Consider the following 15,349-nt stretch of genomic DNA (forward strand, 5'->3'; position numbering starts at 1 on the left):
GCCAAATTTCACATGGATTGACCAAGTCAGTGAGGAGAAAAACGTGGAACAGAGACATGGACACACACAGACAGAGTTTTCGTCATTATATAGTAAGATAAGATTGTGTGATATAATGTATATTATTCTCCTATGAGCCATTCTGCATAATGAGCACTTCAACTTTTTGTTCTTCAAGTATATTTTGATGTTAATACTTTTGTACTTTTACTTATAACAGAGTATTTCTACACTGTGGGAATGCTACTTTTACTTAAAAGATCCATAATGATATGTAAGTTTATGTAATTAATTCAAGGCTCATTGGTCCTCCATGCATCAGCTACTGAACCACCTTAAAGAACTGCATCAGTTTGACCTTTTCAGTAAAGTAATGGCTGGATTTTGGCACAGACTACAGTATTTTATTGTAAAACCATCAGGAAATAGTTCGGAAATAGTGCTCAATCTGTCCTACATATGGATACTGAATTAATTTCCATTTAAATGTTGTATCGTCACAACATACAGGTGTTTTTCAAAGCCGGCCTGCTGGGTCTCCTGGAGGAGATGAGGGATGAACGACTGGCGGTGCTGATGACTCGGATCCAGGCTGTGTCCAGAGGTTATGTCACCAGGCTCAGGCTCAAGGAGATGATGAAGAAAAGGTCTGATGAGAGATCAGCTTCATTCACATACTTGTGACTTTACTGAAATGAATACATGTTGAAATTTCGGGTTCAGGGAAATTCAGGCCACTTTAGAACTGGGACACTTCACAGTAATAAAATAGAATTTATCCTATAATTTGTGTTTCATATTTATTTAATTTAATGGTTGATAGCAGATATTTTTAGGCATGCTATCACTGGTCCACCACTTCAGTCCAGACTGAAATATCTCAGCAACTATTGGATGGACTTTTTATGGAATTGTGTACAGACATTTCTGATCCCATCAGGATGAATGCTACTTGATTGTGGTGATTCTCTGACTTTTCACCTAGTGGCACCAGCAGGTCAAATTTTTGATTTTTCCAACACTTTTATAACTAAAGTCCTGCAAAATGAATTACATGCCCGTTAGCCTCAGCTGCACTTTGTTTTTTGTGCTAAATAGTGAATGTTAGTAACACACAAAGATGGAGGACAGTTAACAACATACACATCTTAAAATCCTCTGTTTGTATTCCTGTCTGTCTTTCATTTGTTGTTTTCCTGATCTTCACCACACTCAGGGATCTTTATTGTTTTGCTTTTCCACCCCGCAGAGAGTCAATTTTCATCATCCAGTACAACATCCGCTCCTTCATGAATGTTAAGAACTGGCCTTGGATGAGGCTCTTCTTCAAGATTAAGCCTCTGTTACGGAGTGCCGAGGCTGAGAAGGAGATGCAGAACATGAAAGAGGAGTTTGCACGACTCAAAGAGGAGTTGGCAAAGTCGGAGGCCAGGAGGAAGGAGGTGGAGGAGAGAATGGTGATGCTCGTCCAGGAGAAGAATGACCTCTACCTTCAAATCCAAGCAGTACGTAAACAACAAAGTGGTCTGTTTGTATTGATTTCACCCTGTTGGATAAAGAGATCAGGAGAGAAAAGACCTGTTTTTCTTCTTCTTAAATTTAGCAAGTGCATAATCAATAGTAATGTAAGATAAGAGGAACTCATCGATCCCTGCTGGGAAAGTGGACACAGCAGGGGCAAAATTCAACCAAGTAAAAGTAGAATATATAGCAATATGCAATAAAACAAACAAACAACAGACAAAATAAAAAAACAGCAGACAGAGTAAACAAAATGAGATGAAGAGAAACAAGACGTAGATGTCTTTAAAAAAGAAAAATGACTCAGAGTCTAAAAAAAAATCTCAGGGGATCATTAAAGTCATTAGGATTTATACTCTGGGTCCAATTTAAAATATACACAATATTCTAAACCAACAAAAAAATTAAAAGGAGTACTAAAAATAGAAAATACACAGAGTACTCAAAACATGCAGATATTTATTCAAAATAACTGCATGGATCTAATTTTATGGAACTATTTATGATAATAATAATATTAATAATGATGCTGTAACTACAACTGAGAAACATTTAAAAAGAATGAAATTAACAAGAACAATAACCATGCTCTAGTTAAACAGTTCACTTTTACTCCATTGTTACATTGTTATAATGCACCATTGTGTGTGCCCCTGCTTCTCAGGAGAGGGAGAACCTGTGCGATGCCGAGGAGAGGTGTGAAGGCCTGATAAAAAGCAAGATCCACCTGGAGGCCAAAGTCAAAGAGTTCTCAGAGAGGATGGAGGAAGAGGAGGAGATCAATGCCGAAATCACTGCAAAGAAGAGGAAGCTGGAGGACGAATGTACGGAGCTCAAAAGAGACATCGATGACCTCGAACTCACCATCGCCAAAGTGGAGAAGGAGAAATATGCCACAGAAAATAAGGTGTCACTGATGATTTGATGATTGCAGTGGTAATACCATACTGTGAAAATACTCCGATACAAGTAAATGTACTGCGTTATACTTACACAAAAATGCGTAAGCTGAAGCTGTCAGATGTAGTGAATACAGTATTTGCCTCTGACCTGTATAGTAGAAGTATAAAGTTGCATAAAATGGAAATACACAAGTAAAGCACAAGTACCTTACAGTATATTAACTTGCTTGTAATGTGTTTCTCCTCAGGTTAAGAACTTGGTCGAGGAGCTCACTACTCTTGAGGAAAAATTGCTGAAGTCCTCCAAGGAGATCAGAGCTTTGCAGGAAGTGCACCAGCAGACCTTAGATGACCTCCAGGCTGAGGAGGATAAAGTGAACTCTCTAATGAAGATCAAAATCAAGCTGGAGCAACAGGTTGATGATGTAAGTCTGGAACGGGAATATAATTCTCTTTTAATTGGATCGTCAAGGTAATTTGATCTGAAGACTCTTTTGTGAGATATGTCTCATAATAAGTAGCCACCACACACAAACATGCACAATGTCCCTGTTTTAGTTTCCATGGTTTACTGGCTGATGTAGTGGTTGCATGTCTCCTGCAGCTGGAGGGCTCACTGGAGCAGGAGAAGAAGGTCCATGCAGACTTGGAGAGATCCAAAAGAAAACTGGAGGGGGATCTGAAGCTGTCCCAGGAAACCATCATGGACCTGGAGAATGAAAGACAGCAAATGGAGGAGAGACTGAAAAAGTAAGTTGTTCTTTGATTATTCAAGTACATTTTATTTATATACCACCAAATCACAACAAAAGTTATCTCATGACACTTTTTTATAAAGAGGAGGTCCAGACTACCCCTTCATCCTAAAACACAAAGCGAATCCAAATAGGTTTAATTACCACCGGAGATTTAAGCAAATGAGGGTTATAGTCTAGCTTTCTGGCTGAGAGTTAGATGAGAAGATTGATTTCACCCTCATGTCTGTACAGTAAATATAAAACCGCAGCTGGTTAGCTTAGCTTTAGCACAGCTAGCCTGGCTCTATCCAACAGTAACAAAGTTTGCCCTCCAACACACATAAAGCTCACTGAGTAACACCTTATATCTTGTTTTGGAAATCCTTCTGAAAACTGAAAAGCAAAAATCTAAATTCTTCATTTCACAGAGGGTTACATGACGGACTCGGCAAGAAGTCAGGCTAGCTGTTTTCCCCTCTTTCCAGTCTTTGTGCTAAGCTAAGCTAACAGCTGCTGACTCCAGCTACAAACATGAGAGTGGTATCAGTGCTCTTGCAAGAAAGCTTAGCCCTTTAAATGTAAAAAATAAATAACAGAGTAAATGTTTTCTGCTGAAAAATTCACTCTTTTTTTTAGAAAGGACTTTGAAATCAGCAGCCTGCAGTGCAAAATTGAAGATGAGCAAGTCCTAAATAGTCAACTGCAAAAGAAGATCAAAGAGCTTCAGGTATGATTTATAAAAATAATAGTCCTATTTCAATGCATTTTCTTCAGTATCCTAAGAACCCCCATTTTTAGAAGTTAATACAATATTACTGTAGGCTCGCACTGAAGAGCTAGAAGAGGGAATCGAGGCTGAGCGCTCGGCTCGAGCCAAAGTGGAGAAGCAGAGGTGTGATCTGTCCAGAGAGCTGGATGAGATCAGCGAGAAGCTGGAGGAGGCCGGAGGAGCCACCGCTGCTCAGGCCGAGCTGAACAAGAAGCGCGAGGCTGAGTTTCAGAGGCTGCGTCGAGACCTGGAAGAGTCCACCCTGCAGCACGAATCCATCGCCGCCACTCTACGCAAGAAACAGGCTGACAGTGTCGCCGAGCTCAGTGATCAGATAGACAACCTTCAGAGAGTCAAACAGAAACTGGAAAAAGAGAAAAGTGAGCTGAAGATGGAAGTCGACGACATGGCGAGCAACACGGAGTGTGTTCTGAAAAGCAAGGTAAAAGGTCTGCAGAGAAGAATGTCGAATCATATTTTCTTATCTTAGCTTATCTTTTGATTGTGATAACTGATGATCAATATTTCAGGCTAATCTGGAGAAAATGTTCAGGAACCTTGAGGACCAAATGAATGAATATAAAACCAAAGCAGATGAAGCCCAGAGGTCTCTGAGTGATTACACTACACTCTGTGCTCGTCAACAAACAGAAAATGGTACATTTCTAATTTATTAAAAAGGTACTAAAGAGCAATTAAGATGGACAGATAAAGTTAGTTTTATCCTCTTTATCCTTAACAGGTGAGCTGACACGTCTGCTGGAGGAGAAAGAGATCACCCTGTCCCAGCTGAGCAGAGTCAAAACTGTGGGGAGTCAACAAATCGAAGAGTTGAAGAGACTTTTGGACGAAGAAATGAAGGTCTGAAAGACACAATTGTGTCTGAAATACACACTGTTACAGTCACAACAATGAGTTAAACCTACATGAGAGAACTCTGCAGAGTGGCAGCTTTAGTTTGTCATGTCACAGGATACTAAAAGAAGCCTTTTTGAAAAAGGCAGGTTGAATAGAGCTGCAATGATAAGTCAATTAATTAGTTAGTTGACAGAAAATTGATCTGTAAACTATTTCTTGATAATTGATTAATTGTTTTAGTCATTTTTTTTTTTTTTTAGCAAACTTGCCGAACACTCTCTGGCTCTAGCTTCCTCAAAATGATCATTATTTGCAACAGTGGTTTCAGGGAAGATCAGAATTTTTAACTTGTCTAGACACAATGACTTAAGATGGATGACACGTCTCCATTTCCTCCCACTGTACAAATATTAAGCTAAAATATGCTGGATAAACCGCTGCCATCTTCTGCTGGTGACCTCATTCATCTCCGTGGTATTGAGTTCCAGTCGTTCGACCAATCGAGAGCAGCGACATTAATCGCAAGCACATCAATTGGCACACAAAGCTGTCAATCATGATACAAGACCCTTTTTAATAGCATCAAATAACAAGTTAAAACCATAATCAAAATGAACACTTGAATGAATGAATGAACAAACATCAGCGTGATAACAACTACCTAAAGTGACAGAAAAATTTATTTGAGGTGTACTTTGATTTTGTATTTTGACCCATGTCCCATCCGCTAACACAGAGGGGGCGGGGTTTATGACAGATACTGCAGCGGCCACCAGGGGGCGATTGAAATGTTTTGGCATCGTTTTTGGCGAGCTGTCTTATCGTCCATCTTTACGGTCTATGGTTGGATAATACAAGCAATTTAAAGACATCACATTGAGCTTAAAGAAATGTAAAAGCCATTTTAGCTTTTCTCTAATGTCTTATAGACTAAATGATTAATCAAGAAAAATATCAGCAAATTGATAAATAATGACAATGATAATTAGATGCAGCAATATTTATCACCAGAATGTAATGTGTGTTTGTGAGGTTAGAAAAAATATAAACATAAATGCTGAATGGATAAAACATAAAACATCTGCTGAGCTGTTTTTTTCTGAATATTTTAAAATGCTCAGTTTTTTTTATCCTTGTTAACCAGCCTTTCTTCTGTTTTGCTTTTGTTGGCGGCATGCTATACTTCCTGGCACCGACTAACAATCAAGGGAATAGCGTCTAAAAGGTGGCAGGATTATGTGTTTCATTGCCAGCATGCTCGTACGCTTGGAAACAAAGCAGTGACCCAGTTGTAAAAACATTGCTCCTCACTGTTGGTTATTAAATCTAGTGGGAACCCTTATCTACATCTTAGCATCTCACTCAGGCGGTTTTAATCCAGGCAGTAAACCCCTGTTGTTTCCTTCTTTGTTTAAAGGCAAAAAATGCCCTGGCTCACAGTTTGCAGTCATCTCGTCACGACTGTGAGCTGCTGAGAGAGCAGTACGAGGAGGAGCAGGAGGCCAAAGCTGAGCTGCAGCGCTGCCTGTCCAAAGCCAACAGCGAGGTGGCTCAGTGGAGAACAAAATATGAGACAGATGCCATCCAACGCACCGAGGAGCTTGAGGAGGCGAAGTAAGAACTGTGCAGCAGATTTTTCGAGCCACTGCTGGTGGGTTTCTTGCACTTTTAACACAATTCATGTTTGGTTCAAAGGAAGAGGCTGGCCCAGCGGCTGCAGGAGTCTGAGGAAATGACAGAAGCAGCAAATGTCAAATGTGCATCTCTGGAGAAAACCAAGCAGAGGCTGCAGGCGGAGGTGGAGGATCTCATGGTTGAGCTGGAAAGGTCAAATGCAGCCAATGCCACCTTGGACAAGAAACAGAGGAACTTTGATAAGGTATGTTTGTTTCCTGCTCTTCAGAAACATGCCTTCATCTGCATCCTCTGGAGGCTGCACTGATCACACATTCCCTCTTCTATTAGATCCTGGCTGAATGGAAACAGAAATATGAGGAGAGTCAGTCAGACCTGGAAGTTTCCCAAAAAGAGGCTAGAGTGCTCAGTACAGAACTCTTCAAGATGAAAAACTCGTACGAAGAGGCTCTGGATCATCTGGAGACCATGAAAAGAGAGAACAAAAACCTTCAGCGTAAGGCTTCTGCTGCCAACATATGAGCCATTTGGTGGTGTTTGTTTTTGATCCATGGAGATAATGTTTTTCTTTACATTCTCAGAGGAAATTACAGAAATCACAGATCAAATTGGACAATCTGCAAAAACTATCCATGAGCTGGAGAAAGCTGCAAAGCAAGCTGAGCAGGAGAAGCGAGACATCCAGGCGGCTCTTGAGGAAGTTGAGGTTCGTGTTCTGTCCTTGAATGACATGATAGCACCATTTTCATTTAAATTACCACAAAATCATTATCAATCCCGTCTCTGTAGTCTTCCCTGGAACACGAGGAGGCCAAAATCCTGCACCTGCAACTGGAGCTGAATCAGATCAGGTCAGAAGTAGACAGAAGGGTGGCGGAGAAAGACGAAGAAATCGACCAGCTCAAGAGGAACTACCAGAGAACTGTGGACACTCTGCAGAACACGCTGGACACCGAGACACGTAGCAGGAACGATGCCGTCCGGATGAAGAAGAAGATGGAGGGAGATCTGAATGAGATGGAGATCCAGCTTGGTCATGCTAACCGCCAAGCAGCCGAGGCCACCAAACAAACCAGGAACCTTCAGGCTCAGTTAAAGGTTTGTTAGAGCGCTGGCATTAGAAATGTTTACATGAAATGCTAGACCAATCTGTTTTGATCTCCAAGCCTTTTCCTTCTCTCCCAGGATGCTCAGGTTCATCTGGATGAAGCATTGCACTGTCAGGAGGACTTTAGGGAACAACTAGCTATCACAGAGCGCCGCAACAACCTGATGATGGCTGAGAACGAGGAGATCAAAGCGGCGCTGGAGCAATCGGAGAGAGGCCGCAAGCTGGCCGAGCAGGAACTGATCGAAGTCAGTGAGAGGATTCAGCTGCTGCACTCTCAGGTAAGGAGACAGTATACAGGATGGATAGAGGAGGACAGAACGAGAAGGGACAAGACAGGAAAAAGCGTCAAAGGAAATGGAAAACAGGACAAGACACATCAGGTCAAGACTGAACAGGCTGGACAGTACAAGCAGGATATCCTGAAACAGGACATTACATAACACAACACAACAGTAAAGGGCATGTAAGGGACAGGTAATGCAGGATAGGACAAGGCATGATAAAGCAGGAGCAGTTGTGGAATGTAAAGTAATGTACATTTACTCAAGTACCGTACTTAAGTACAGATATGACGTACTTGTATCTCAATTATTTCCACTTCACTACATCTTATAGGAAAATAATGTACTTTTTACTCCACTAAATTTGTCTAACAACTTTAGTTACTTTTCAGATTACAGTTCATCCCCTTCCTGTCCAGTGAAAACCATTTATGTCCAGATGTGTTGATTTTGAATGTTGAATGCCACGGGACAGGAAAAGACATGGGAAAACAAAACTGGATGAGAAAATGTGTCACAAATGAAATAAAAGCTAATTTCCACTCAATTATTCAGTTTATTAATAGAGCACATTTAAAGACAGGGTTGAGCAATGTGCTCTACAGAGGCATTTAAAATACAAATAAGTAATTCAAACTAAATTAAATAGGTAAGTAACTAAATTAAAACCATCTTATCATCATATCAATAATTAAGGGGACTTAAACTAAAACTGTAAGTAGTAATTTAATATCTGACACCAGGATATGATTCATGAGCAAACATAGAAATGGGTTACCCTACAACATTATAATAATCACATAATAACCAAGATATTTCCCTGATTAAATGTGGATTATTACACTTTTTCTTTAGGTATTACAGGAAACTATAGGGGGTATCAAAAATTCAGTCTTCACACCCATTAATGGGGGAACTACTCCCATTTCCAAAAATTCATATGTTATCGCTGAATGTTCTGAGACAGTCCAAAAATAGTATTAAACATGAACAGCTCTCTCCCAAATCCAAACACAGGAGTGCTAAAACTCAAGTTTGTGATGTCAGAGGGTATAAAATCTGGAGCTGCTCCATAGACGTGTGTTCATAGACAATGTTCTAGATGACACTGACAGCTCCAGGAGGAATGTTCTGAGTATATGGGTACATTTTCTGTTTCAGAACTGAGAACACTACAGTAGCATAAACTGAACTTCCCCAGGCCATGGAAATGATACATTGGTATTCTATTTTTAGGTGTTGTTCCCCTTTAAACAGCAGTTGAGACAATATTGTCACTATAGGGTCCTCTAAATGGAATCTGTGTACTTAAACCATTTCTGATTAATGTGTCATATCTAAATATTGTCTAATCAACAGAACTCCAGCCTCGTAAACACTAAAAAGAAGATGGAGTCTGATTTAATTCAGCTGCAGTCAGAGATGGAGGACACCGTCCAGGAGGCGAGGAATGCAGATGAGAAGGCCAAAAAAGCCATCATGGATGTAAGTCTCCCCCCCCCCCCCCCACCCGCATTTTATCCAATTTACCTCAGAGAGTCATTTCAATGAGGTCGTGCAGATTAAATTTCACGGTGAGCCCACATTTGCATACAGGCTGCCATGATGGCTGAGGAGCTGAAGAAAGAACAGGACACCAGCGCTCACCTGGAGAGGATGAAGAAGAACCTGGAGGTGACAGTGAAAGACCTGCAGCAGCGTCTGGATGAGGCCGAGCAGCTGGCTCTGAAGGGAGGGAAGAAAGAGCTTCAGAAACTGGAAGCCAGGGTATGAGTCAAAAAAAGGGACAGAGCCATTCTGTGGAGAGAAAAATGGAATAAAAAGTGATTTAAACTAACTGTATTTTTAAGGTCCGTGAGCTGGAAAATGAATTAGAATCAGAACAGAAACGCAGCGGGGAGGCCATGAAAGGTGTGCGGAAATATGAGAGGAAAATTAAAGAGCTCACTTATCAGGTAAGAGGTACATCCCGTTATATAACTGTGAGTTTCACTAGATGAAATTCGACTACTTGAATATGCAAAAATGAGATGTGAGAGTAATGCCTTGAATGTTTTAGAGTGAGGAGGAAAAGAAGAGCGTGGCACGACTTCAGGATTTGGTCGATAAACTGCAACTGAAAGTGAAAGCATATAAGCGGCAGTGTGAGGAGGCGGTGAGTAAAATTGCATAAATACTGTGTGAAATGTAAGCTTGATGTGTACCTAAAGAACACCCTCCTTTCTTATATTGTCTTCTGTGACACTCAGGAGGAACAAACCAGCATCCATTTGGCTAAAGCTCGGAAGGTGCAACACGAACTGGAGGAAGCTGAGGAACGAGCTGATATCGCAGAATCCCAGTTGAATAAATTACGAGCAAAGAGCCGCGATATTGTTGGTAAAGGGGAATAGAAGTCTACGCTGTATCAGCTTTGTGACAGTGCATTTTCCAGACAGTCCAATAGGTTTTAAAATGGTTTATTTAGCTTTAGAAGAAGAATTTTTCACAACCTACAGTATAAAGGAACACTACAATTTATCCCAAAAACTCAAATCACCAAATTTGGAGATGCATGTTTTTCTTTGGACAGTAAGCTGTGGCTTTAGTTTCAGCATTATTTGATCACTGGGTGACAGTTGTACAAATCATGGTAAAAAAGTAATAAACTCACCTTCCAATAAGCGAAAAATGTCATATAAGGTGATGTGATGAATGACATCATATTTATTACATTAAAGCTGTAATCGGTAACCTTTATAAAAACAACTTTTTATCATATTTGCTGAAACTATCAGTATATCCAGACAGTAGTGCATGAGACAGATAATCTGTGAAAAAATCAGGCCTGTGAATGGTTTCGTTTTGGCTTGACTGTTTCCAACATGGCAGCCGGGCCACAAACTCATTCTCATGTTACATCTAAACCGTACACTAAAATATGTTTTTGAACACCTGAGGTGAGAAATAGGCAATGCAGCAACTGAATCTTGATTAAAATTTTATCAGTGCTGCCTTTGAGAGTTTGACGCAGTTCAGGAGCAACGATTGACATGATTGACAGCTGCATTAGAGACCCCTTGACTCTGACTGATCGCTTTCGTTCATGGGTGGTGGATTCCAGCAAATGCCATTAGAGGCACTACAAGGAGGCAGAGTAACATGATTTTATCTGTCTCATGTACTTATGTGTGAATAAAGTGACAGTTTGAGCAAATATAACTAAAGTTATTTTAAAAAAGTTGTGAACTACAGCTTTGAAAGGGCAGTTGCATTATGGGAAATGTAGGATCCAGGGTTTTAGATGTTGGTCCCCACTAGGAACTAACAGTCTGCATATGTTGTTCTCTAGTTCTTCAATTTTTGTACATTTTTCTTTCTTTCTGTCTCTTGGAAATGTCATTAACTTGGCAGATATTTAGTCATGAACCAAAGTATTGAACAGATTAAAACTTTAATCTACTGGTGGCACTTGAAGTTAAGGGATCACCAAAGTCATTTGGATTCATCCTCTGAGGAACATGAATGTCTGCAACAAATTTCATGACAATCCATCCAATACATGTGAAGACATTTTACTCAAATCCAGAAGTGTCAATCTCATTGTGGTGCTACAGGAAAAGTCAGAGTATCACCAAGCCAGTAGGAATCATCCACTGGGGAACATGAATATGTCAACAAAATTTCATGACAGTGCATCCAATAGTTGTTGAGATATCTCAGTCTTTACCAAAGTGGTGGACTGACTGACAGACCAACTTTGCCACCAGCTTTATCCCCGTCTATGTCTATGTAAAGATCATCTAGGGTTGAGTAAAGACTTGAGGCAGAGTTGTAGAATGATTATAAACAAACAATGTTTCCTGCATATATACAGCATCTGGTCACCATTCTGTGTTGCTAAGCCTGGGATCAATGGAGACGGAGCAAAGAAAACAGTGTCGGCTCAACACGTTCCGGGAATAGTGTCTACTCTACAGTTATTTATGCACTGACCTGAACTAAAACCTCATTCTTACCAAGACACAGGAAAATACCTTTCTGCCTATCAAGCACTGCGAAATAATATAATAATAATAATAATAATAATAATAATAAAAATAGAAAAAGAAATCATCCCAAAGCTACACATACATTGTTTTTACAGAAAACCCTACTCATTCTGCCTTTATTCAATAAAAGAACAAAAATATTCAGTGACATTCTCTAAAAGAAAAAAAAAACAGTTTTGTGTGTGAAAGAGAAAGAGAATAAAATTGTATCTCCAATTTTGACTATTTCTTACTTACTAGTCTGTAAATAAATAACTCACCATTAGTCTTGTCTTGGTACCTGCAATAAAGATAGATCACCAAAAGATGGAGACACTTTATCCATGTTCAACATTAGCCTATTTCCTAAGTATTGTTTAGTTACTTGAACCAAAAAAAAATCTGAAGTTGTTTTATTTTTTCACCCACATTTACATCCTGAAGTACCTTTTTAAACCAACAACAAGAAGAAAAAGCAGGCATTCGAGATTGTACAACTACCACTATTTCACAAACTGAAATCTGATATGGTTGCTAATAAAATGCATACTTTATTAACAGATGGTATAACATTTATAAATATGTTGTTAATTATGAAAATAAAGACAGAACAGTCACTATCGCTAAAATGGAGAAAAATAAATATATTAACCAGCATGCTACAACCACACTGTGGATTTTAACCAAAAAACTGTTGCACAGAGCTCATAATGAAATCTGGTCAGTAACACTGCAGTCACTCACCTATTCAAGTGTAAAAATCACATTAGCATCGCCTCACAGCTTCAGCTGAAAACCAAGATTAAAAACTAGAATAACACAGGCCTGACATTTTGGCATTTTAGAAAACCCTGGGAGTTAAAATGGACCCCATTAAAATCCACCTTTTTTCCTCCTGTCAGCGGTGCAGTGATCAGCAGCAGCTGGTATGTTCATGACATTTGTAGAAATCCCTGTGAAGCAGGGTTAGAGTTACTGCTGTGAATGTGTGACTTTCAGCAGGGGAGGCTTACGTAGAACTGAAGGTAACCTCCAAGTAAAGACAAAGTACAAAGAGGAGGACGGGAGGTACTTGAGGAGCTGACAGGTTGTGGTCAAGAAGGGACAAACACTGTCCACCGACTCGACAACATTTTCAGTTATTCACCCACAGTGGAAACATTTTTGGTGGCAGAATTATTAATACTGCAAATATAACAGTATGCAGATTTATACAGAGAACATATTATACGAACAAGATGAGAAATTATACTGTCCTAAAAGGCCAAAATGGAGCAACTACACATTCTGTCAAAAGTGAGTTTAGACCAATCTAAGTTTTTGACATCTGTTTTAGCATTTAAAAGTTTATTTGAAATATAAAGTTGTTTTTTTAATAAATAAAAAAAAAACATTAAAAAATTGCTAGAACTAGGTTTTGCTGTTTCCTGTAACTGATATAATATTTTTGATGCTCCAGCATTTTAGTAATTAAGTTGTTTTTATACCACATTAATTAGGCAGTATCTTAATTTGGTCATAATGAATAAGGAACCAAAAAACAGTCGTCAGATAACTAGCCTAGCTATCAGATTAGCACTAACTGCCATCTCTGTAGCCAATAACTTTGGTGGAATTAATGTGATTTCATGTTAAACTACACTTAAATCATATTTAAATGTATTCTATCAAAGATGAAGCAAACTAGCATTCACTGAAATGGACAACAGAGCAAGAAACAAGAATGTATTGTTTGTAGATATGGTGTTGTCTATGCGCCATTTAAGTTGCTTTTTAGGCTTTATTTAAGGGTCTGTGACAATTATAACAAGTAAGTCTAAAGGTCATATAATTAAGGTTTTACAAACTGTTACAGAGTTGACTTCAACAAAAGTTCAGTTTTGTAGTTTCAAAAGCTTTGTAAATGGATATGTATGCAGATATATGTAGGCAACAGTAGGAGATTTTGGAATCAAAAGCATTCTGGTTTCTGTTTGTAGTCTGAGTAGTTTTGACCATTGATGTCTGAGCAGGGTTTGGTTGCCTGCAGGTTACCAGTCTATGTGTAGAACAAAAGAGGTGGAACCCATTGGCTGTAATACAGTCCTGTAACCCATCTCAATCGTCGGATGACAAGCTAGCTTTATGCCAACATTTTATTGGCTTTTTTAAAAACTTAGCAGCACTCAAATAAGACCATTTCTGTTTATAGAGATTAGCTGAAATGACAGGCACACAGAAGAGGAAGTTTTGGCCCAGATAGCCACTGGCTACACTGAAACCCCCAAATATTAGCCATTACCAGCTAAGGCTTATCATTGTCAGACCACATGGGTTCAGAGATTGGTAGTTTCCTAATGTGACAAAGACGAAATCAGCTATTCAAAACATTACAGTCATGGAGAAGTCAGCAAATTTAGACAAAAAATCAGAATGTAGAAAAGATCAGCAACATCTCATTTATCATTATTTCAAATGTAATTGGAAAATTTAAAAAATGCATTGACACAAATTCATGAAAACTCTCCACTAAAAAGATACCAAAATACCAAAATATTTATTGAAACCTCTTATGTTATGATCTGTATTCCTAAAGGCAAATAGTGCAGATCTCTTCAAGTCTTGAATTAATATAAAGTCAAGAAAAAACTTCTTGTCCATCATATCAGACAAAAAAACTGACCTGATTTTAACCAGTCGGTAAAAAACACAGTAGGCTCATATGATGTCATTTACTCTCCTATAGGCCTAGGTGTGATTTCTTCTTTTATAGAGCCAACATGTCCTCTGCTTTACTGCTGGATATTAAGAGATGATTTAATGTATTTTCAAGATGACAACCTGCTGTTCACACTTGCTCCCGCGCACTACTCCCCCTAAGCTGATGAGAGCTCAAGTTACAGATGCTCTTCCATGATTATTCTAAATGTAGTAACAAAGCTGTTGCCATGTATTTATGCAACACCCGACACCGTTACGTGTTAACTTGTAAACAAAGCAGACAAACCAGACAACTTCCCTCAAGGTGGCTGACTTTTACTAACCTTGGCATGGAACATGTGGCATGGGATACGTTGCAGACATATGAGTTATTGTTTCATTATCAACAATTAGGCCCACCTTTTAAATTCAAACACAGCAGAGTAAAGTAGCATTGTAGTAAAGTATGTAGCCTATATTCCACCAGGATTTAGTTCTTGTCCAAAAACATAAAAAATATTATTTATCTAAAATTATTGTCTCTGTAGATGATTGTTTATTCATCTGATTTTTTCAATTGGTGGTGTGCCACAGGGTTCAATTTTTGAGCCATTTCTGTTCTCCCTGTACTAGTTCCAACAAAGCCACATTAATAATATTTTTGTATGTAATTTTTTTGCTGATGACGCTCCACTATTTCTTTTATTTAATTGCCATATTTCTATGATGGTAGAAGCAAATTACTATTACTATTAGTGCATTAACACAATAAATAGAGGTGAATTAAGCTGCAGAATTCATTTGCTAAGTTTCTATGGATAATGTGTGTGATGCTGTTAGAATTAA

General features: G+C 39.0%; 1 protein-coding gene across 1 annotated transcript in view; it reads left to right on the forward strand.

Annotated features, from left to right (window-relative positions):
* Positions 1-11,858, forward strand: part of LOC126405120 (myosin-8-like) — a 19,532-nt gene extending 7,674 nt beyond the window's left edge. The window contains exons 20-39 of the mRNA XM_050068676.1: positions 511-647; positions 1,250-1,505; positions 2,186-2,428; positions 2,672-2,848; positions 3,028-3,173; positions 3,797-3,887; positions 3,982-4,371; positions 4,460-4,586; positions 4,672-4,790; positions 6,205-6,401; positions 6,483-6,666; positions 6,753-6,918; positions 7,004-7,128; positions 7,212-7,520; positions 7,608-7,811; positions 9,174-9,299; positions 9,411-9,581; positions 9,665-9,769; positions 9,874-9,969; positions 10,064-11,858. Of these exons, the coding sequence (XP_049924633.1) occupies positions 511-647; positions 1,250-1,505; positions 2,186-2,428; positions 2,672-2,848; positions 3,028-3,173; positions 3,797-3,887; positions 3,982-4,371; positions 4,460-4,586; positions 4,672-4,790; positions 6,205-6,401; positions 6,483-6,666; positions 6,753-6,918; positions 7,004-7,128; positions 7,212-7,520; positions 7,608-7,811; positions 9,174-9,299; positions 9,411-9,581; positions 9,665-9,769; positions 9,874-9,969; positions 10,064-10,207 (3,513 nt within the window). The 3' untranslated portion in view covers positions 10,208-11,858. The remainder of the gene's footprint in view (positions 1-510; positions 648-1,249; positions 1,506-2,185; positions 2,429-2,671; positions 2,849-3,027; positions 3,174-3,796; positions 3,888-3,981; positions 4,372-4,459; positions 4,587-4,671; positions 4,791-6,204; positions 6,402-6,482; positions 6,667-6,752; positions 6,919-7,003; positions 7,129-7,211; positions 7,521-7,607; positions 7,812-9,173; positions 9,300-9,410; positions 9,582-9,664; positions 9,770-9,873; positions 9,970-10,063) is intronic.
* Positions 11,859-15,349: the final 3,491 nt, after the last annotated feature.

The sequence above is a fragment of the Epinephelus moara genome, chromosome 18, assembly GCF_006386435.1.
Source record: "Epinephelus moara isolate mb chromosome 18, YSFRI_EMoa_1.0, whole genome shotgun sequence".
NCBI lineage: Eukaryota > Metazoa > Chordata > Actinopteri > Perciformes > Serranidae > Epinephelus > Epinephelus moara.